General features: G+C 44.8%; 2 protein-coding genes across 11 annotated transcripts in view; one reads left to right on the top strand and one right to left on the bottom strand.

Annotated features, from left to right (window-relative positions):
• PSPH (phosphoserine phosphatase) overlaps positions 1–13,898 on the top strand; it is a 46,492-nt gene extending 32,594 nt beyond the window's left edge. For 6 of the 10 annotated variants that reach the window (XM_057315663.1, XM_048224517.2, XM_026515899.4 and 3 more), the window contains 6 exons: positions 1,064–1,196; positions 7,942–8,100; positions 8,796–8,930; positions 9,596–9,741; positions 11,128–11,276; positions 13,416–13,898. In XM_057315663.1, the coding sequence (XP_057171646.1) occupies positions 7,961–8,100; positions 8,796–8,930; positions 9,596–9,741; positions 11,128–11,276; positions 13,416–13,523 (678 nt within the window). In that variant the 5' untranslated portion in view covers positions 1,064–1,196; positions 7,942–7,960 and the 3' untranslated portion in view covers positions 13,524–13,898. Of the gene's footprint in view, positions 1–1,063; positions 1,197–4,581; positions 4,617–7,941; positions 8,101–8,795; positions 8,931–9,595; positions 9,742–11,127; positions 11,277–13,415 lie in introns of all 10 variants that reach the window. The other 4 variants (XM_044390283.3, XM_026515901.4, XM_026515903.4 and 1 more) reach the window with 3 other exon arrangements.
• A 5,592-nt stretch (positions 13,899–19,490) lies between these two features.
• Positions 19,491–22,075, bottom strand: part of NIPSNAP2 (nipsnap homolog 2) — a 35,549-nt gene continuing 32,964 nt past the window's right edge. The window contains exon 10 of the mRNA XM_026515897.4: positions 19,491–20,657. Within this exon, the coding sequence (XP_026371682.1) occupies positions 20,593–20,657 (65 nt within the window). The 3' untranslated portion in view covers positions 19,491–20,592. The remainder of the gene's footprint in view (positions 20,658–22,075) is intronic.

The following is a 22,075-nucleotide window of genomic DNA, read 5'->3' as shown; positions in this document are numbered from 1 at the left end:
CCGTTATTCTAGCTATCCGTTGCTGTATAACACATTACCCCCAAACTTAGCAGCTTTAAAACAACATTTATTATTTCTGTGGGTTAAAAATCTGGGAGCAGCTTTAGTTGGGTGGTTCTGGTTTAGGGTCTTTTAAGAGGGCACGTTGGCCAAGGTCAACTTATCTGAGTGCTTTGTTGGGGAAGATCTGCTGCCTAGCTTGCTCACAACGGTTGTTGGCAGGATTCAGTTCCTTGATGGTTGTCGGACCAAGGGCCCCAGTTCCTGTCTGGCTGTTTGTTGCGGGTCCCTTCCAGTTCTGCCAGATGGGCCTCACCATAGGGCAACTGCCTTTCCTTAGAGCAGGGAGGGAGGCTGGGCCAAGATGGAAGCCACATTCCTTTTTTTGCTTTTGAGATTAACTCATAAATCGGATGAGAGAAAGGTTACCCAAGGACTGTATGTTGAACCCTCTGAATAGTTTATTCCCATTATGGTTCCCCTCCTTTTCAGTCTCTTTGCTTTTTCTTGCCTCATCTTCTTCACTGTTTCTTTTATCTTTTTTTCTTCTGAGTTTTGGCACTTTTATCTACTTCTATTTACAGTTTTAATTATGAAGATGTTAATTCAAAATTGTTGGCTGTGTTCCCTTGATATTGGGCAATGGGACTCTTCTGTGACTGTTCTTGGCATATTGGTGACTTTGTCTACTCGTTTTGAAGACAGCAGGATCTGTTTTGCAGAGTCTGGGATATACCTGAGTCAGCTCCTCTGTGTCCGCATCTTACTCTCTCAGTAGATCCTCTTCCCCTTCCCTCTCTTTGGCGGTCTGCTAATCCGGTGTAGGTGATTTCCGGTCAGACCTGAAGCTTTTGCAGAATCAAAGCCAGAGAAAATAATGTGTTTGCTCCCCTGCAGTGCTGAAAGGAGGCAGAAGTCAAGCATTTCGCAAGGGAAGCAGTCTTCGGGAACTTTGCGTCTGACCCTTCTTCACACCAGTCCTACCAGCGGGGAGAGGGAAGCTAGACAGATTCTCTTTCTCCTCTTGTATCTGGACCTTGATGTTCATTTCCTCCTCTCCTAGGCTCTTCCTCTTGCAGAACTCACAAGATCTCTCGTAAAGAAACTTGTAGTCAGAACTTTATGCTGCATTTTTACGCAGGAAAGAAGCAGGAAGAGAAGAGTGCCGTTTCCTAAGAATCCAGCACTGGAGAAACGTGAGTCTGATTTGTCTTTTGTTGTTGTTATTTATCAGTTACCAGTTTCCTCTTCGCTTGAATAAAATTGTCTGCTGTAATGTACGTGGGACCCATAAAATCTCAGGTTCCCCAGAACAGCTGTTCTTATTTTTCAATCGTAAAATGTACTACAAATGCATTGACCAGGAACCCCAGGCCCAGTTACCAGAGGCTCTTTGACTCTGATCCAGAAGCTTCTCAGGCCGCATTTGTGCAGTTGCAGAGCCCAGAGGACCTGAAACAGGCTCACCCCTCCTACCCAAGGTGACGCCCATCTAAGCCTAGTAAGTTTTGTTCCCTTGGATGTGCTTGATCTCCACAATCTCCACAACCTCTGTACCAGCTTGTATTTGTTCTTACACAAGTGAAGGTAAGAGGTCAGTCCTAACAAAAGAGTAAGTTGGCGAAGGCGATTTTGGATGCCTCTCATGAAATACGTAGATGAAGAAGGTCAAAGAGAGTTTGGGGGAAGAGGTTTTTCCCTCTTATCTAAAATGAGACGTCCTAAGTCTGGTCCTGAAGGAAAACTTGCTTTTGTACTTTTGGAGCTGGGGGTGAGAAGGGGTCATCCGCAGAGCCTTCTTTACCATTTGGCCCTCTCTTTCCCCCAGACGGACCAGCTGGGCGCTGGGTGGATGGGAGACCTGTTCTGAGCCATGGAAGGGCAGTGGCTCAGCGGTCAGGACTGGGCCTGGGAGCTGCCATGTCAAAGCACATACCCTTCCACCAGGGTTTTTTCCACCCCCGGTCCTGTCTCCCTTCCCAGGGCCACATGTGAGGGATCCAGAGTCCATTCGCTAGCAACGATTTTTGTGTGTGTGAAATTCTAATGTACACAACGTACTTTGAAGCACCTGAACTTAGTGGATTTCCCCCCCCCCCTTGTAGCCATGAGAATTTTGACTGAATTATGAGTGGCTCCTGATGGAGACCTGAAAAAAGAGGCAACCGGAAGTGAACAAGGAGGCAGGGCATTTTCAGTGCGGGCTGGGAGAGGCTGAAGGAGGCTGGGGACGTTTGTTCTGAAGTCTGAGCAGGGAGCTGAAACCTGTGTAACCCCAGGGTTGGAGGGCATATCCCCTGATGTGAACATTTTGTGAGGAAAGTTAAGGTTGTATAATCCAGGTCTGTCTCCTAGGGATTGCATGGAGAGGAGAATCAGCCTTCCAAGTAAATTCAGTGCAACTTTTGTCCTAAACATCTTCTTTTCTCTGCCTTTGGTACCACAGTGCACCCGAGGAGATTCATGTCAGGAGTTCTGAGTCATAAGTCAGGACTAGTGTTCATCTGGGGATGTGGAAATCAGTCCTCACTTTATTTGAGGAAATGTGTCTTTCCTTTCATATTTGAGGCTGATGGTCTGCTTGAAGCTACTTCTTTTGTCAGTGGTTGGGGAGAGGCTCAAGCCCCTGGCTTTTCAGACATGAACAGTAATAATTTGTCTGGTCATCTCAGTGAGACTGGTCGCCTCTCGGAGATGGCGCCTGTTCTGTGCTTCTTGGGTCTTAGGCTAGGCACAGGGGGGCAGTGTGGTCTGGCTTTGGTGTTAGGAGTCTTGAGGCTTTCGGAGCCTGTCAGTCAATCTCCAGAGTATTGCCCATTCTTAGTCACATTATATTGCCTTATGCACGGTCTTTAGCCTGTCCCATTTGTCTCATTTTAGCTCTTCTGTTCCTGGCTTCCCTGCATTTACATGTGACTCGTTCTCTACACTCAGTGGGATTGCATTGCACTAAGCCCTGCATCTCCGCTGACAGACTGCTGTCTTCTAGGCTGGGAGAGCGAGCCTACCTAGCCATGGGATACGAATTGCGTTGATTCCGTCTGGACCAGAGCCACATGGGTGGTCACTGAGCCATAGAGAGAATGGGATATGAAGCTCCTTGGTATTCCCTGGTTGGGTAGAAATTTGACGATTTATGAAACCTCTTTCTATCTGCTGGTCTCCCAAAGAATGTGCAGACTTTTCTTCTTTCACGGTTAATGAATCATCACCCATTGTGTTGTCCAGCTAGCAGAACTTTGGTCTGAATTCTTTTTTTTTTTTTTTTAAGATTTTATTTATTTGAGAGAGAGAGAGAGAGAACGAGTGGGGAGAGGGACAAGAGAGAGAGGGAGAGCAGGCTCCCTGCTGAGCACGGAGCCTGACTCTGGCTCCATCCGAGAGCCCTGGGATCATAACCTGTGACTGAGCCACCTAGGCGCCCTGGTCTGAATTCTTCATGAAAATCTGTGACATTTCCTGAGTCCACATAGGTTCTTATCAAATGTTTAAGCTTACTTAGTTCTGCTTAATTTATCTACCCCTCAATTTATCCACCTCCTAATTTATCTACCACGTTTTATGTTGTCTCTGTGCATTTGAGATCCAAGTTTTAGTTTTTTAGCCATTTCTTGGGAGCTGTGTGACCTTGGGTCATTTAACTTCCTTATACCTCTAGTTGTTAACCTGTGAAATGGACACATTAATATCGTTCCTGCAGAAAGGTATGGGGCCAGACCCAGATGATGGCTTTGAGGTTTCATCCAACTGCAGAATTTATGATGTCAGTTCTGTTTCACTGGTGGTAGTCATCATTGCTGGTTAAGGATTTTAATTTTGGGCTAATAGCGCTCTAAGTTGGAATAGTTTCATTGAGAACAATAATCTCAATTCTCGCTGAGTTCTCAATAATTTCTCAGATTCAACTCTGTTTGACTTATGAAACATTTTCTTTATGCCTACTAGGTCCTGGCAACAGAGATGAAAGATATTTCACTCAAGGAGAGGAATGGGAGTGACTAATTAATTCTCTGAAGGAGTAGGAAGGAGATAGTGTAGTATAGGGAAGGTTATTTAATCTTCATCTTGAAGAATAAATAGGAATTTGCCCACTGGATATGAGGGATTAGGTGATTTCAGGCCGTGGGAACAGCATTTGCAAAGGCATAGAGGTTTAAAAAACCATGACATATTTAAGGAACAAGACATCCTCTGTATACCTTGAGCATAAGTTGTGTGTGTGTGGGGGGGGGTGCCAGTCTTGCTGAACTGAACCCTTAACCTGTGGAATCTGGTGCTATCTGGATAGGTAGTGTTAGAATTGAGTTGAATTATAGGGAACACCGTGTTGGTGTCTAAGAATTGCTCGGATGTGTGGGAATCTCTCCATGTTGGAACTGGGGTACAGAACCCTTTTTAGTGGGGTTATTGATGAAGCTCAATCTGCTATGATTGTTGAAGCAGGATGATACATGTATGGAATTCATGTATTCATTCTCTCTGTTTTTGTATGTATTTGAAATTCTCCACAATAAAAAGTTAAAATAATTGTGGGTATATATTTCACAGTTATATCATTTCGTTTATTCATTCAACTTTCAGCAATTCATTGATCATCTACTCAAAAGAGGCTCAAAGTAAGTATTTTGGAAAATTCTGGATCTTGGCATAAAGGGCTTGCAACCCAGGAGAGGAGGTGACATGCACATAGATAAGTTTAAGATAGTTAGGAGAGTATTATGAATTTCATATATTGAGAACACGTCTACATAAAGTACTGTGCAAGTTCTGGGGAGAAATGTTTTCTGGCCCCAGGGAGTCGGGGAAGGCTTCAGAGTGAAGATGGCTTCTGAGCTTTATGCACTCACTTAATTCAGCAAGTATTATCAAGCCCTCCTGTCTGTCCTGTTCTCAGTCCTAGGGCCCCGGCCGTGAACAGAGCTGGTAAAGAGCCTACGCTTGTGAAATTTCATCCGAATGAGGACAGGTAGACAGTACATAATAAACATAACAAGCACATTTTATCATATGTTAGAAGAGGATAGATGTCACAGGAAAAAGAGAAAATAAGGCATAGTGAAGGATGTTAGTAAAGTTGGGTTAAGGATAAGGAGGGCGAGGTTGCAGTCCTAAGCAGGGTGGTCAGGGTTGGCTCATGGAAAAAGGTGATACTTGGGCAAACTCGTTTTTTAAAATTTTTTTTTTTTTTTTTGGATTGAAGTATAGTTGACACACAGTGTTGTTGGGCAAACTCTTGGTAAGGGATTGGCCAAGTGGGGATCCAGGTGAAGAGATCCAGGGGCACGGCCGGAGCAAAGGCCCTGAGTGGGAAGCCGGGTCAGTGCATTTCCAGAGCAGCAGGGGGACCAATGTGGTTGGAGCAGAGTGAGCAAGGGGGACGTGAGTAGGAAAAGAAGTCAGAGATGTAAGGGGAAGGGCGTGGTGGTGGTGGTAGTGGTATCAGGGTGGGGGGCAGACCTTATAGGTAATTGTAAGAACTTTGGCTTTTACTCTTAATAAGATGGGGAGCCATGGAAGGGTTTTGAGCTAGAAGTGTGACATGATTTGGCTTTAGCTTACAATGATCACTTTGGCTGTTGTGTTGAGAACAAAAACTGGGTGGGAGACCTTTTAGGAGGCTCTTGGTACAGTCTTGGCAAGAAACATTGGTAACTCAGCTAGAGTGATAGCAGTGGGTAGGGTGAGAAGTGGTCAGATTTTGGTTAGACTTTAAAGGTAGAACCAACATAGTTTTCTGAATGATTGGATATGGGGTTTGGATATGGGCCATCGGGAGAGAAGGAAGGTGCAAAAATGGCAGGTTTGGTGGGACAAGAAGATCCGGAGTTCAGTTTTAGACGTGTGAACTTTGGGGTGTTTTCCAGACACCTGAGTGATGTCAGGTAGGTGGTTGGAGTTGAGAGTTTGGGAGCGAGGACCTGGCTGCAGGTACACATTTGGCAGTTTCTGTCCTAGAGATGACATTCAAGCCACGAGCCTGGATGCATTCATTGAGGGCTAAGTACGGTTAGAGAAGACCAGGGTGGACCGTGGTCATTGCAACATTAAGAGACTGGAAGAGAGGCAACCAGCAAAGGAGCTCAGTCTGTGTTTAGTGGAAACTTCCTTCACTTTGAGGCTGATGTTAGTTTAGAATTTAATACTCTATTATCTTACTGGTTTCATGAATTGCCTTCTCTTTCCCCTTTTTTAGTGGGTCTCCAGTGAAACTCCTGTTTCCCATGAAGAGCACTCTTTTGTAAGGGTTCCAAAGAGCGGTCAGCAAGTTTTCTGCCAAGGGCCAGATAGTACATATTTTAGGCTTTGCAGGCCTTACAGTCTCTGTTGCAGCTGCTCCTTTCCTCTATTGTGCGAAAGCAGCGGTGGACACGTAATCAAGTGAACATGGCTGCATTCTACTGAACCTTTAGTTACGGACACTGAATTTTGAAATTCATGCAGTTTTTGTATATCACAAAGTTTTATTCTATTGATTTTTTTTTTCATTTATTTAAAATGTAGAGGTGTCTGGCTGGCTCCGTCAGTTAAGTGTCCAATTCTTGATCTCAACTCAGGTCTTGATCTCAGGGTGGTGAGTTCAAGCCCTGTGTTGGGCTCCATGCTGGGTGTGGAGCCTACTTGAAAAAAAAAAATTAAAAAAAAATGTGAAAATTAGTCTTACTTCACAGGCTTTACAAAAATAGGCTGATTTGGCCTACTGGCTATAATTTGCCTCCCCTTGCCTCAAAACATTTTCGCACAACTTTGACCTGGATCATTCTGCCAGATGCAGTGGTTAGAAATCAGTTACAAGGTGGGTTGGCCAGGGCCTTGAATCTGTTTTTAGCTCGTGTCTGTTCTAAATATAGGTTATTGGCATCATTTGTGTGGCCTCGTACATGACATACTTGATGAGAGCCCGGTCTAGGCAACCTTTAGGATTCCATTTACCCCAAAGATTCTAGTCCAGTGATTTTCTTAAAAAATAAAAACCCCTCAGAATTCCTTTTGAAACTCTATCCTCCGTAGCTTCTGCAACACTGTGGTCTCTCAGTCTCTTCCTGTGAGTCTCGGCCTCCTTTTTCTTTTCCTTCTCAGGCTCCTGATCTGATCCTTTCTGTTCCTGCAGACTCTGTCCTCAGCCTTCTTCTTTCCCCCTCCCTCCACTCTCTGGTGACTTTCGTCAGGCCATACCCTCAATTACCACCTCTATACCGGTGACTAACAGATGTGCAGTTCAGCTCTGACCTCTGTTCCGTGGCAAAAAGCCTTTCAGGGTTTTCCATGACCTAGATGTTAAAATCCAAACTCGTCAGCCTGGCCCAGGGCCCGTGCTGGTGCACCGCCTGGCGGCTGGACTCCACTGGGCACCCTCCAGCACGTCAGCCGTCATTCTTGCTCCTTGCCTTTGCCCCTGCTCTTCTCTCTGCTGTGATTACCCTCTCTTCTTGCCTCCATCTCCCTGCCCCCTACCCCCAGCACACACTGAACTGATACCCTGCACTTTGAGAACCCACTCAGGTCACTTACCCTTCAAGATTCGGTTCGGATTCCTGTGCCCCCGGCAGCCCGGTCTCATGGGCAAGTTAAGCATTTTCTCCGTAGGCCCGTAGTATCGTTAGTACCTTCTGCACATTTCCACTTCAGCTTTTGCCTTATTACTATACCTGTTAGGTCAAAATAGTTGAATATTGGTCGAACATCAAATATATTTGTAAGCTGGTGCCTTCACTAGTCTGAGTTCCTGGGAGAAGAGTTGGGTCCTGCTCATGTTTGTATCCCCAGAGCCTGACATTTAGAAGGTACTTACTTTGTGTTAAAAAAACGAATGAGCCCATGAGCCCATGTTTATGTGGGATATACTGACTTTGATGTGAATCGAAGCATTTTGGCATTTGTAGGCAAAACTGGATCTTTTTATGATGATGCGTCTTTAAATATATTTATCTTTTTCTGTTGGAGGAGGAGGAGTCTTCCAAGGATGGTCTCCCATTCGGAGTTGAGGAAACTTTTCTGTTCCGCGGACGCAGTGTGCTTTGATGTTGACAGCACGGTCATCAGGGAAGAAGGGATTGATGAGCTCGCCAAATTCTGTGGCGTTGAGGACGCTGTGTCGGAAATGTAGGAGCAGTATTTATTCGCTTTATGAAGTGATACGGAACCGCAAAGGAGGGTGGCTTTTGGATGACATGCAGGACCAGGGCCACAACTGCCCGATTTTCAGTCCCTGACTACATATCACGGGCAGTAAGCTCCTTCCGTCACTCAGAGCTGAATTTGCTAGCATACATCATCCAGTCGTCCACTTACACAGCTTCTTATGGCAAAAAAAAGTAGTTGCCTCTGACAAATAAATATGGACTACATGCTCTTAGCTCCGTCAGGAAAACGGTGACCATCATTAACCAAAGAAGATGACAGGGTGGGGGATCACCAGGCGTCCCGTGCTTTGTGTCACGGTTGAATGTGTGGCCTTCGCGGTTTGCTAGGAAGCTAGTTTTGGTGCAGAGTCTCTCAGTTTATGCCTGGGTGAGACCCTTCCGTCCCTCCTGCCCTCCCCATGGCTGCCTGCAGTCACCAGGTCGCGGACCATTTCGTGGTCAGCTGCATTTGATGCGAGATGTGGCCGTAAAATATTCATGTGATTCTCAAGCACACTTTCAGAACCTTGCCCATGGCGCTGTGGCACGTCTGCTGTGTGGTGGGGCTCTAGGCAGCGCCTTCCTCGTGGGTGGACGTTGGAGGAGCTCGGGAGGTGCGGTGTGGACTTCGGGGACGTCTGCCTTGGCTAGCCTGATGGTGGGTCTTCCTCCTAGGACACGGCGGGCCATGGGTGGGGCAGTGCCTTTCAAGGCTGCCCTCACAGAGCGCTTGGCTCTGATCCGGCCCTCCCGGGAGCAGGTGCAGAGGCTCATAGCGGAGCACCCCCCACACCTGACGCCGGGCATAAGGTAAGAGCAGCCCCGCTCTGGGCGCCGTCTCTCTGGCAGCACCTGCGTTTGGGGGCATGTCCTCTTGAGAGTATCTCACCATTGCTCTAGGGCGCCCTTCCGCCTGCTTCCTTCAGCTCTTACGCACGTCCCGTCTGAGTGCTTGGCCCTGCCCAAGTCATCTGCCCTCCCTCTCTCCCCAGGGGGAGCCTAAGCTGCCTCTTCATTTTGTGTTTCTAGGTTCATGGGCAGCATAGACTTGTGGGATGGTTTCCTAAGCAGTCCGGCCCCACCTATAAATTTCTACATGCATTTAGAAAAACATACATGGGGCGCCTGGGTGGTTCAGTGGTTAAGTGTCTGTCTTCAGCTCAGGTCATGATTCCAGGGGCCTGGAATCAAGCCCCACGTCAGGCTCCCTGCTCAGAGGGGAGTCTGCTTCTCTCCCTCTCCCGCTGTGTGTGCTCTCTCTCTCTCTGTAGCTCTTGTCTCTCAAATTAATAAAATCTTAAAAAAAAAAAAAAAAGACATACATAAAACATTATAATGAACCAGGCAATATACCTTGTCCAATGTATTTGGGCAAATGCTTTGAGAACAAAAACATGTGTTCTAGTTTCCTTTTCATGTTTCATGTGTTTTCTTTTGTATTAATCAGTTTGGTGTTTTCTGTCTCTTTTTTGCAGGGAGCTAGTAAGTCGCCTCCAAGAGCGAAACGTTCAGGTTTTCCTAATATCTGGGGGCTTTAGGAGCATTGTAGAGCACGTTGCTTCCAAGCTCAACATCCCGCCAACCAATGTGTTTGCCAATAGGCTGAAATTCTACTTTAATGGTAAGACTTCAATGGTACCATTTGCCCTTTCTTGTCAGCTTTAGTGTTCAGTGTCTTATGAAATGTCTGTTGGAATGCAGCTTAAGCAAGGCAGGCTCAGAGTTAAATATTGAGATGAAGGATTCTCTTTTTTAATTTAATTTTGTTAATTCCGTTAATTAAGATACAGTGTATTATTAGTTTCAGGGGTAGAATGCAGTGTTTCATCAGTTGCGTATAACACCCAGTGCTCATTCCATCACGTGCCCTCCTGAATGCCCATCCCCCAGCTACCCCATCCCCCCACCCACCTCCCCTCCAGCAACCCTCAGTTTGTTTCCTGGAGTTAAGTCTTTTATGGTTTGTCTCCCTCTCCGATTTTGTCTTATTTTATTTCTTCCACCCTTCCCCTATGATCCTCTGTTTTGTTTCATAAATTCCACATGAGAGTGAATCATATGCTAATTGTCTTTCTCTGATTGACTTATTTCACCTAGCATAATGCCCTCTGTTTTTTGGGTTTTGTTTGTTTTTTTCTTTTTTTGAGATGAAGGGTTCTCTTGACTGATGTCTTTTGCCCCTTAGTATCCTTTGCTCTGTGCAATAGACGTAGGCCATCATCTCTCCTGGCTTTAGTGTTCATCTAATCTCTCTCGGTGTATAAATGTCTACACTCGATTCCTGTGCGCCCAGGTGACTCATTTTGTTCTGTGTTATATTTCAGTTTTTTGAGAGCTCCTCTGTATTTGAACCAATTTAGGCCCAGGAAGGAGAGTTTGTTAGCAGCGAGTCCCTGCACTGTCACTGCCTTGGAAGTGCCTTCTGGCTCTTCTCTGGACCCTCACAGAGCCGCAGCTGCGTTTACTACCCTCTCACGAGGTCTCCAGTTATGGCAAGGGGTGGCTGTCATCCTTAAAACCAAATAGTGTAAATTTAAAAATGTGAAATGTGCCGATGGAACATTTTTGAAGGGTCTACAGGTAGATCATTAAAAAAACGTAGATAGGGAGTGTGGTAGTTACTGTAAGAAAGAAAACTGATCAAATACAAGTGGGAATCTCCTCTTAGATGAAATTATATATTAACTTTAAAAGAAAACTTGACTATATTGTTTCATGGTGTTCTGCCACCTCGGCGAGGTGTGAGAATTACAGCTGTGACAGCTAGAGGACTGACCCCACACTGTTCATGACCTAAAGGAGTAACCTGGACAAGAGGTATCTGCGACTCAGAGGCAAAGGTTGTTTATGCGGAGAAGTAGGTGTGGAAATCCAGGCTGTGTCATTTACCGAGGGCCATTTGTAGCTTTCTCAGTGACATTTAAGTGAGGGTATCATCTGCGCACGAAGCTGGCCCTCCTGCTGTAATTCTGTGGATCACTGACGCTGTTTTAACTGCTCTTTTAAGGTGAATATGCAGGTTTTGATGAAATGCAGCCAACAGCCGAATCTGGAGGGAAAGGAAAAGTTATTAAACTTTTGAAGGAAAAGTTCCAATTTAAGAAAATAGTCATGATTGGGGATGGAGCCACAGACATGGAAGCCTGCCCTCCTGCCGTATGTATCACGTGTGCTGCTTGCTGCGGCTCGTAGCTTTGCTCGAAACGGCTGGTTCCGAGCTCGGTAAGACTGGTGAGAGTTAGAGAGGGACATCTAGGTATCATTGTGAAAAACCAAAACACTTAAAACAACTTCAGTCTCAGCATGTCAGCTGACTTTTTGCAAACCTAAAGAAGAAAACCGCTTAGAAGTTTACGACCCGTTCCTGTCACCTCTCAGCCCAAGTGTGTGCTCCAGGGTTGCTTCGCTTCCCCAAATCATACCACAAATAAAAAGCCAGCTCTTGTAACTATAACCAAAATTTTAATGTCTTCATATGTATAAAGACATTATATATGTAATATATATATGTATATATATATGTAATATATATATACATATATATATTTGAAGATTTTATTATTTGAGAGAGAGAGCAGGAGCAGGGGGAGGGGCAGGGACAGAGGGAGAAGCAGGCTCCCCACTGAGCAGGGAGCCCCATGTGGGACTCGATCCCAAGACCCCCGAGATCATGACCTGAGCCGAAGGCAGATGCTTAATGGATTGAGCCACCCAAGTGCCCCTGTCTTTTTATCTTCGATAAAGTATTTCTTCATACATCATCTTCTCCTTTTTAGTGATTAGGGAACTGAGGCTTGTGGAGGTTTGATCATGTGCCTGTGTTAAAGCATTTCATTCTTCTGAATGCTGTTTTCTGAGACTAGCAGGAAACATGCTGTATAGCAAGTGTCCTGAATATCAGATGTGTCCCTTTCATGTAGGACTTTGCCCTTATCGTCTCATTTTAAATTAAGAAAAACTGAACCAAAAATAATAGTGAACTTTTTATTACCTAGTTCCCTGAGATCTAAAAATAGTTGTCTCTGTAAATGATTAACCCAAAGTGGTTAAAGAATCTTTGGATCCTTTTAAGTGACTTGAGTCAGTGACTTGAGTCACTTCGATGATTCACAACCCACATGGGGACTGACGAAGCCACAAACGCGGGGCTAGTCTAATGAGGAGTGCGTGGAAGGAAGATATGCAGAGTTCTGTCAGGGAGCTTCTAATCCCAATGTCAAGAAATGACAAAACTATAAATAATGGAGGACCCTACCAGTCATCAGAAGATGACATGGCCTGACTGAACCAAGCAAGCGGGCGTGTAGCCTTCAGAGGTGGTCAGAGGAATGTGTCATCTGGAGGAAGGTTCGCAGCCACCCCGTGAAGGCCTGACAGGACCAGGGAGGGGGGGAGGGGGAGGAAGCTCCAGAGGGAGGGGGGCAGCAGAGCAGAGTGGGGATGAACTAGGCCCAGGTCAGGGTGCCAGAACTGGCAGGAATGGGCTTTCTCTTCAGCTATTGCTGAAGGCTACGTAGCAGGCATTGGGTGTTACCACTAGGTTGTGGGAAGCCCTGGAGGGCTTTGGACAGAGAAGGAGAGAGCCCGTGTGTTAGGACAGCTGAGTTGGTGCTGGCGTCCAGAAAGGGCTGCCACAGAGGCGGGAAGCTCAGTTAGGAGGCTGAGGCTAAATTTAACTGGAAGGTTAAGAATCTCATTATTTTTTCCCCCTTATGCGGTCTGAAAACAAAAGTGAAGAGAAAAGGCAAGTAAAAGAATTTCGAATGTCCAAATCAGGTATGATGTGCCTGTATCCTGGCAGAAAAAGAGAAAATACCATTTTAAAAGATCATTGACTACAAGAAGGTATCACTTGGTAGATATGAAGGAAATAGCAGAGACGTAACATTAAATAACTTTAATGATGGAAAGTGGAGGGCTGCCAGGAGATCATGGGGCTGTCCTCTCCTTCAGCCCAGAATAACACACCCCCTGGGAGGGGGGTTTATCTTTGATTGTATCTTTGTAAGCAATTGTATTGGTTTTAAGGGGGCTTAAGTTCTCCTTCCAGCCTGCAGTGTCCCGGCCTGAATGGATTTGCGGCACTGGTGGTGCACTGACTCGTTCGTTCTTGGGACAGGGGAGGCAAGGAGGCTCCCAGGAGCTGCAGAGGCACCCCCTCGAGGCTGGGCTTTCCGTCTCTTTGCACAAACAGTTTATTCTTTCAAACAACACTTACTGCCCCAGGCTGCTGCCATATCTTTTTTGGTTTGTTTTTTTAAACTCTTTTACCCCCCCTTTTTTACCCCCTCTTAGGATGTTTTCATTGGATTTGGAGGAAATGTGATCAGACAACAAGTAAAAGACAACGCAGAATGGTACATCACTGACTTTGTAGAGCTTTTGGGAGAACTGGAAGAATAATGTCAATTTTTATACGGTTTATAACAACTTCAGGTTAATTTTTAAAAGTTACCCAGTTTGATACCGTTCGTTTATAATTGCCTATTACGACCTAATGTATAGATTTGGTACTGATTATCTGTACTTCCAGGTAAACTACAGAAAATTGCTGTTTTTTTAACTGCAGTCCCAGCATTATTATGACCATTAATTATCTGGAGAGTTTTATAATCTGAATTCTTTATGTATTTTCCTAGCGATATTTTATTTGAAACCTTTTAAAGGTGGATAGTAAATTAAACACCTTCCGTATTAGAAATATAGGGTAGGCAGCTTTAAGTGAATGTTGGTTTTCCCTTTGGTAGGTAAATAAAAGTTTATCCATGTATCAGTTCAGATTGGCGGCATTGTCACTTTCTGCCTATCGTGTATTTCACTATCAAATATTTCAAGTACTTTCAGTGTTTGAGTAGAAACAACCTCCAGGCAAGGAACCAAGGAGCTGGAGACCCACCCTGAGCACAGGGCGTCGTGCTGGTCACCACGCAGCCCCCGCCAACACTCACAGTGGGCCAGAGGGCTGGATGTGCTTTATTCGCTAGTGGAATTTGTCATATCGGGAGTGTTACAAAGGCTTAAAAAAATGGAACCTTAAGCAAAAGTAGTGACCTTAAAAAATGGGCATTTGATAGCCACATGAAGTAAAAGAACTCAAAAACATTTTACTCATCCCAAATGAATTTCGCCTTAAATGAATTAATACCTCCTAATAGCCTATATGAACCATTACAGAGGACTTGGAAAGACCTGAAAGCCAGGTTTGTGTTTATTCTGTGCAGTGCCAAGAAAGAGAAATCTCCGAACATGCTTTGAAAGTAAGCAGTTATATACCCTCCCTGGTAGAAAAATGGGGGAGGATAAAGCACAGGTTTAGGGAGAGGCATGCAGGGGATAATTAAGTAGAAAAGGCCAGAAGGGTTTAATATAGGAAATTATTTGAAAAATTTATAATTTAACAGAATAATCAAATTTGATCAAATAATCAAGTAATTATTTAGCCAAATAACCAAATCAGATGAATCAGATTTGCTTCCAAATCCGAGCTGTGGGAGGAGAGACGTGACAGAGGTTTGGCAACGTTTACACGAGACCCCAAACAACGAGGCGGTTGTTTCACCATGAGAATACTTGCCGGCAGCTCTCGCCTGGCAGCCGTTCTGTGGCATGGGCCCTTTCAGCCGAGCCGAGCTCTGGGCAGGCCCGGGCAGGCCGGCGCTGCGAGGGCTGCAGGCTGCCGTCGCCCAGGCTGCGGGAGCTGGAGCCCGCCGGCCGCGGGTAGGCGGAGGACCCAGGAGCTCTCGGGCCCTAACGCTGCCAGCTGCCAGGCCTCCAGGGCCCGCCCGCCACGGGCAATGGCCTGAACAGGAGGTGCGTACTGGCTTTGGCTCAGAGGCGTCTGATGGGCCGAGAAACCGTGTACCCACGTAGAACCTTTTATACCAGTTGCACAAGCCCTCTGGCCCACGGGCGGCCGGCCCTTAGCCGGCTGCACAACGGCACCAAACACAATCGCTGCTTTGTTGTGTTGGGCTGAGTCTGAAATGACGCCAGCACCGCGCGAACCTCTTCCATGCTTTTCGAATTCCGGACTCCCTGGAAACAGCCCCAGAACGGCCCTCCCGGGAGGTAATGTACGTGATTACAGTAGGACAGGAGGCGGAAAGTGCTGGCAGTGTGACGTGGCTTCCTGGCTTTGTGACGCCCTTTTTCATCCTGATGACGCACACTGCTTATGTAGACAGAGAAAGTTAAGAATTGGGGTCATGAAGTTAAGAATTGAAGTTTTTCATGGTATTAAATTGAAGCAGTAGAAGTCCCTCAAAGCTTTAATACGCTTTAAAAAAAGAGAGAACCCCATGGCATTTATCTCCTACCCCCACCCCCTTCTCTGGTTTGCTGTTAGGATTCTTCTCTCTCTTCTGGAGACAAGTGTTTCTCCATGACTCCCAGGGACGCCCACCGGGCTGTCACTCCCAAGAGCTGGGCAGAGCGTTCCAGACCTGGGGCAGGAGTATAGGAGGATTCTAGAGGATTCCAGAGATTCAAGTGTTGGCAAGCACAATGGCTTTTTGCCTCTGTGACCCTCAGAATTGTTACGATCAGGTTCAGAAAACCTGGGCAGTGATCTGACCACAAGTCACACTGCTTACTTTCACATTTCCAAGGTGTTTTCACATGTCCTCATGTGATTCTCACAGCCCTGAGGTCAGCAGTATAGATACCGCTGTCCTCTTTTTAACAGACAGCAGCAAGCTCACAGAAGTTAATGACTGCTACAAGGTCACATTCAGAGCTGGAGCTCGGGCCAAGGATTTCCACAGCGTTCTTTATCTTGTGGGTTACTAGGGAGTTAACAATTTACTGGGACCGGGAGAATCTACCGTAAGCTATCGCTTAACACTTTGGTCACGGGTATTAATGTATATTAATGCAGTAGACGAGATTTTATTCCCTAGGTTGGATGACCTGTTTTACAGAATATTCAAGTGGTTTCATTTTTAATGGTCGCTGAACTCTGCACAAGGTACTAGTTTTAGCACTCGTTAATAGAGGACCGTTCGGTACTTTGCCGATCTGTTTCCACCTCTGGACATATTTTGATGTATGTTTATTGTTTTCCTTTTGAATTGTTTTTACCGAGTTTACCTAGGCATATAGCTTAATTTCCAAGATCTCTAGAACTTGCATCAAAAGTAGTCTGAATAAAGACACTGCCCTGTTTTCTGAGAGCCTCAGGTATTTTCCAGCTGGAACGGACAGTCTCCATACTTTCTCTTTTCCTATCTTCCCTTTCTCCCTCTCTCCGTTTACTTTCCCTCTCCCTTCCTTCTGTCCATTCTTCAAGCACATTACTGAACATCTGGTGTGTCCCAGCCAGAAACTGAAGGTATAAATTTAATAAATATAATGTGGAACTGAAGAAAAGGCTCTTTCACATGTAGCCATGGGAATAAGGGGGAAAGAAGTAGGTTCGGTCAGTGCTGGTTTTAGGAGAGCAAAGTGTGGGTCCTAGAGGGCTTTTTAAAAGGAGCAGGGATGATATCACATGAATGATAATTAAAAATGAGTTGGCTTGTGCAAGTAATGTTCACCAGACTTACACCCAACAAATGGAAAATTAGTTTGGAAGTTTTAAATATTCCCAATGAAAATTCATAGTAGGGCAAAATAATACAATTTGTTCTTCTATGGGAGTTTAATAAAAGGATTTGACAAATTGGGCAGGAACTGGTAAAATAAAGTGATTATTTGATAAGTTATCATAGTAAGAGAATGTTCTTGTGAGTCACCAAGTGACCGCCATGTTACTCAATTAGTGGCCGGTTTTCAGACCTCATCTAACCCAGTCTTGCAGCAGCATTTGACACGGGTGATCTCATCCTTGATGGACATTGTTCACTTAGCTTTCATGACATCCCACTTCCTTGTGTTTCTTCCTGTTTCCCTGACGGTTTTCCGCTCTCTTCCTGGTTCCTACTTAACCTCTTCTCTGTCTACACTCACTCCCCATCAGACTTTAAATTCTATATACAGACAATTCACCAATGCCCATCTCCAGGTGAGACGGCTCTCCTGAGCTGCAGAATTCACACGTGCCTACGTGATATCTCCACCTGGGTATCTGCATGGACCATCTCAGACTCGGTGCGAGTTCCTGGTCTTCCCGTCCCCAGATCTGTGGCACCGGTCCACCTGTAGCCATCCCCACCCTTCCAGTTGTGGAAGCCAAGACTTCGGTCACTTGATTTTTTTCTTTCTTTCACAGTCTGCAGTCATTCGTTCAGGAAATCATCTTGGCTCTGCCATCAAGATATATTCAGAATTTCCCCCTTCTCCCTACTTCCACTGTCACCACCTAGTCCAAGCCACCATTTAAAGTGTAAGTCAGATCATGGCCTTCATCTGCTCAACACCTTCCAGTGGATCCCATCACAAAGTAAAAACCAGGGTCCTTCCAACAGCTCCCGACACTCTGCTGATCCTGCCCCATGACCTGTGGCTTCTCCCACCAAGTCCTCCCTCTCTTCTGTTTCAGCCAGTGGTCGCCACTGCTCTGGTGCGTGCTGGGCATGACCCTGCCGTAGGGGCTCTGTTGTAGCCATTCCCCCTGCATGGTGGGATTCCCTTGCAAACACTGGCTAACTTTGTCACCTTCTTCAAGTTTTTGCTTAAATCTCAGCTTTTCAGTGAGGCCAACTCTGACAGTACTGCATACTCTCCCCGCCCACCCTTGGATTCCTGATCTCCATTACCCTGTTCTACTCTCCCCCACTAGAGCGTGTATCAACTTCTACCATATCATGTAACTTACAGTATTTTACATATTAATTGCCAGTCTCTTCTCACTGGACTGTAAGCTTCACAAAGGCAGGGATCATGTTTTGTTCATGACGTTATGTGTCTGATGCTTGGCACATAATAGAAACTCAGTATTTCTTGAATTGAAAGGAGACCAAAGCCTAGCGTGAGGCAGGCTGCTTTGTGAAATCCAGTGACTTAGGACAGAAATTCCTCTTCTAGAGTAGGGTATATTCTGAAAGAGTTCCGTTTTACAGTCAGTTCGTTGCTCTGTGCTTTTCTGAACAGAAAGCTCCTTTAAGAAAGCAACACAGAAAGAGAAAAGCAAAGTTTCTAAAAGGAAACTTAATTCTTGCGTATTCTGTTAGGCATCTGGACACCACGGTACTCGCCAGGTATTGAATGGCCCCGGGATGGGGAGTTGGGTGGATGATGCAATTTGGGGAGCCTCATGGAACTCATCCACCAACCGTGAGCTCAGCTGTGATGGTTAATTTTTATCGGTCAACTTGACTGCCTAAGGGATGTCCCGATAGCTGCTAAAACATTCTCTCTGGGTGTGCCTGTGAGGGGTGTTCCTGGAATATTAGCATTTGATTCAACAGAATGAGTCAGCACATCCATCCTCATCAACGTGGGTGGGCATCAGCCGATCCACTGGCGGCCCAAGTGGAACAAGGCAAAGGAAGGGCAAACGTACGCTCTCTGCCTGAGCTGGGACGTTCATCTGCTCTCAGACGCTGGAGCTCCCGGCTCTTGCGCCTCTGACCTTGGACTGGGAGTTAAACCATCAGCTCTCCTGATTCTCAGGTCTTTGCACTTGGGACAGAATTATACCATTGGGTTTCTTGGTTCTCTAGCTGGCAGATGGCAGATTCTGGGACTTCTTGGCTTCCATAGCCACATGAGCCGATTCCTGCCTCTTCTTATGTATACCGTATCTGGATATCCTATTGGTTCTGTTTCTCTGGAGAACCCTAACACCGCAGTGAATGATAGAAAATTCCGGACTTCTGCAGGGGTCAGTTCAAGTCTGCACAATTTGTAAGTGAAAATTCTGTTCCTAGCAGTTTTTTCCCAGTTCTGAATAGCCAGATCACCAGTAAAGGTAATTCACCAGTAATTTTCTTTATATAGTTTAGAAAGCAGTTTCATATAAATAGTTCTTGCATTCACACCCTGCGAACATGTCCTGAGCATCCAATCAGTACAACTGCTAAAATGCAAGTTTTCTATGCTGGAGCTCACCATACCCTCTCTCTCCTACTGCTTCCCGTGGCACTAAGAAGTCACAAAAATTCAGAGCTGAAGGATGTTAAATGCCATCGGATTCCACCTCCCCATTTTATGGATTCAGGGAACTGAAGACCAGAGATGGGAAGTACGTCGTCAAGGAGCAGAGCCTGGACTTGAAAGTGCCTTTTCTTCTGCCAGCTGCCCCAACCCCCCAAACACCATGCCCTGGTACACAAACACCCAGTCCTCAAAACCCTTTGCTCCATGACCAGGGAGAAGCTAATGAGCTTATGAAGACTCCCAGATGCCCACTTAACAGGGACAAGCTGTTTTTCAAGAGGGACAGGCTCATTTTCAGCACAAGTTCCTAAAAAAAGGATCACAAACAAGGAATATGTGAAAATCAAGAGGATTTTATTGATTTTGATCGGTTCTCGGAGAAAACCATTCACGTGTAAAAGTTTGACATTTGATATGAGATTTATTCACACTTTATTTTACACATAAATTCTTTAATTGGGGGTCAGACAAAATTTTTCACTTCAACGGGACTTTCACGTGATCACAGTCACAAAATAGGCACACGGTATTAAAAAACTAAATCAGAGCTAGACGGAGTACGCGCTTTATTCCGGCTTCAATCTCAACATGCACCACCCCTCATACACGGTCTTGGAGTATCTGCTGCGAGCTTACTAAAGTCGTAACTACAGAATGTCTGAGGTCACAAATGATTGTTGACAAAATAAAACCTCTTTTCCTAATGCTACTCATTTTATTCTAGAAAAATATTACAAATAAAAATTAGTGCTATTCAAGGTGTTCTTTTCAAAATCACATATGATACACAGGTTCAAGCCATTATCCCCGCCCCCCCGAGAGCTATTACAATACACGGTGTGAAGACGCAATTACAGATGAAATGTATCTTAGCAACCACGACCAGCTTAGTAATGACATGTCGCTGACTATGCCAACTGATGAAAACTGACAGTGAATTAAAACATTTTCAGGTATCGGGGACGCTCTTAAATTGTTCCTAGTCTGAGGCTCAGAAAAACTGCTAGAGTAACATGACAAAATTTATATTTCTTCCTGATACAAGAAATTTGTCTAAAAATCTGTAATTATAAAACAGATTTGCTTTTTATAAAGAAATTGCTAACTTTTTTTCCCCCATGGTTAGGTTCCTGTTTGGAGAGGATTCAAATTTTAATTTGGGCCCTCTTTTCCCAGAGGGTGGAGAGCGGTGGCTGGTAGTATGCGGTGTATTGACAAACAGGGGTGTTTCAAAGAGGACTACAGAGCACTGTTTCAATCAAACCGTAATAGTTGCCTTTCTTGTGATTATGTAAATTTTAAAGAAAAGAGGTCTCTCATAAGCTATATACAGCAGTTTACACTTCAGTGTTCCTGTTTCACTTGATATACAATTAAAATTAATTTATGACAAATATCTGTCACATAAATTTGTGTAGGCACATCTAAAATCTGCTTACTGGAGGGGTGAGGTCTTCAGTGGGATCATGATTCTGGATTCCATTTCCTGAATAAGTGGGACTGAAAACAAGGATTAGGATTATTGTGCTTGTTCTTTCTTTTTTTTTTTTTTTAAATATCTTTTTATTTTTTTAAAAGATTTTATTTATTTATTCGGCAGAGATAGAGACAGCCAGCGAGAGACGGAACACAAGCAGGGGGAGTGGGAGAGGAAGAAGCAGGCTCATAGCGGAGGAGCCTGACGTGGGGCTCGATCCCATCATCGCCGGGATCACGCCCTGAGCCGAAGGCAGACGCTTAACCGCTGTGCCACCCAGGCGCCCCTGCTTGTTCTTTTCTAAACAGATTATGGTAGAAGTACAGTAACAAACAGGTTGCTGAGAACATTCAGAAGACATGCTGCTTGGAATCAGAGTAGTGGAAAAGAGAGCACTGATCTCAGGGACAGAAATATACGTGCTAATTGTAGATCAGTTAACATCCCAGGAGATGATTTTAAAATTAAAGCGGATTCAGTCTGGAGATCTGTTTCATTTGCAGAACTTAGGAAAGTCCACATTGTAAGAAAAGTGGTGCCTTTTTAAAAGGCTGAGAACTCTGAACTAAAATAAAGTTATATAAAATCAGATAACACTGCATGTGACGGTACAGACAGCACTTCTAAAACTGTCACCGCTGAATAAAATACGCCTCTGGGAACTAATGAACATGTAAGAATACACAACCGGTCACATACAATTATATGAAGTTTTGAACTAAAAAAAATAATAATCTTATTTTCTACAACAAAGTACTCTTTGATTTTCTTAGTAGCAGATGGGCTTAAATGGACCTGACATACAACATGATCGGTACTTACTACCGGTGTCAGTATTACTGGGTTGTATTCAGCCCAATTGTTCTTATAAAAATCAAGCCACCCGGATTTCATGGCACACATGTACGTGGCTATCCATGCCCATGCACACGCGTGTACATAAAGTCAAAACGTCAAGTTAATTTTCAAAATTACTTTTTAATTGCTATATTAAATTACAATGTTTTGGGGGCTAGATAACTGATGAGAAAGGGAGAGCTTAGAAAAAAATTGTCATAAATATTCAGAGAATATAGAAAAGTATGAAAAAAGGTAATGATGTAAAATTTACAACATACAAGGGTCTGAAAATTGTACCAGACCACATACACACTTGTTTTGTTTTTTAAGATTTTACTTTTAAATCATCTCTACACCCAACGTGGGGCTTGAACTCACAACCTCATGAGATCAAGAGTCGCGCACTCCACTGACTGAGCCCGCCAGGCACTCCCCACACATACTTGAAAGAATGAAAGCTCCTTACTGAAAAGAAGGCATGTAACTATTAAAGAAAAACCGGACTATTCTCCATTCCCCCAACCTAGAGCAACGTACTATTTTTTTTTTAAAGTACATATTAGTCTTGGGGGAAAAGAACATAAAACGGTAAGAAGAGAAG

This window comes from Ursus arctos, unplaced genomic scaffold, assembly GCF_023065955.2.
Source record: "Ursus arctos isolate Adak ecotype North America unplaced genomic scaffold, UrsArc2.0 scaffold_2, whole genome shotgun sequence".
NCBI classification, from domain to species: Eukaryota; Metazoa; Chordata; class Mammalia; order Carnivora; family Ursidae; genus Ursus; species Ursus arctos.
This window is presented reverse-complemented; position numbering and strand designations above follow the sequence as displayed.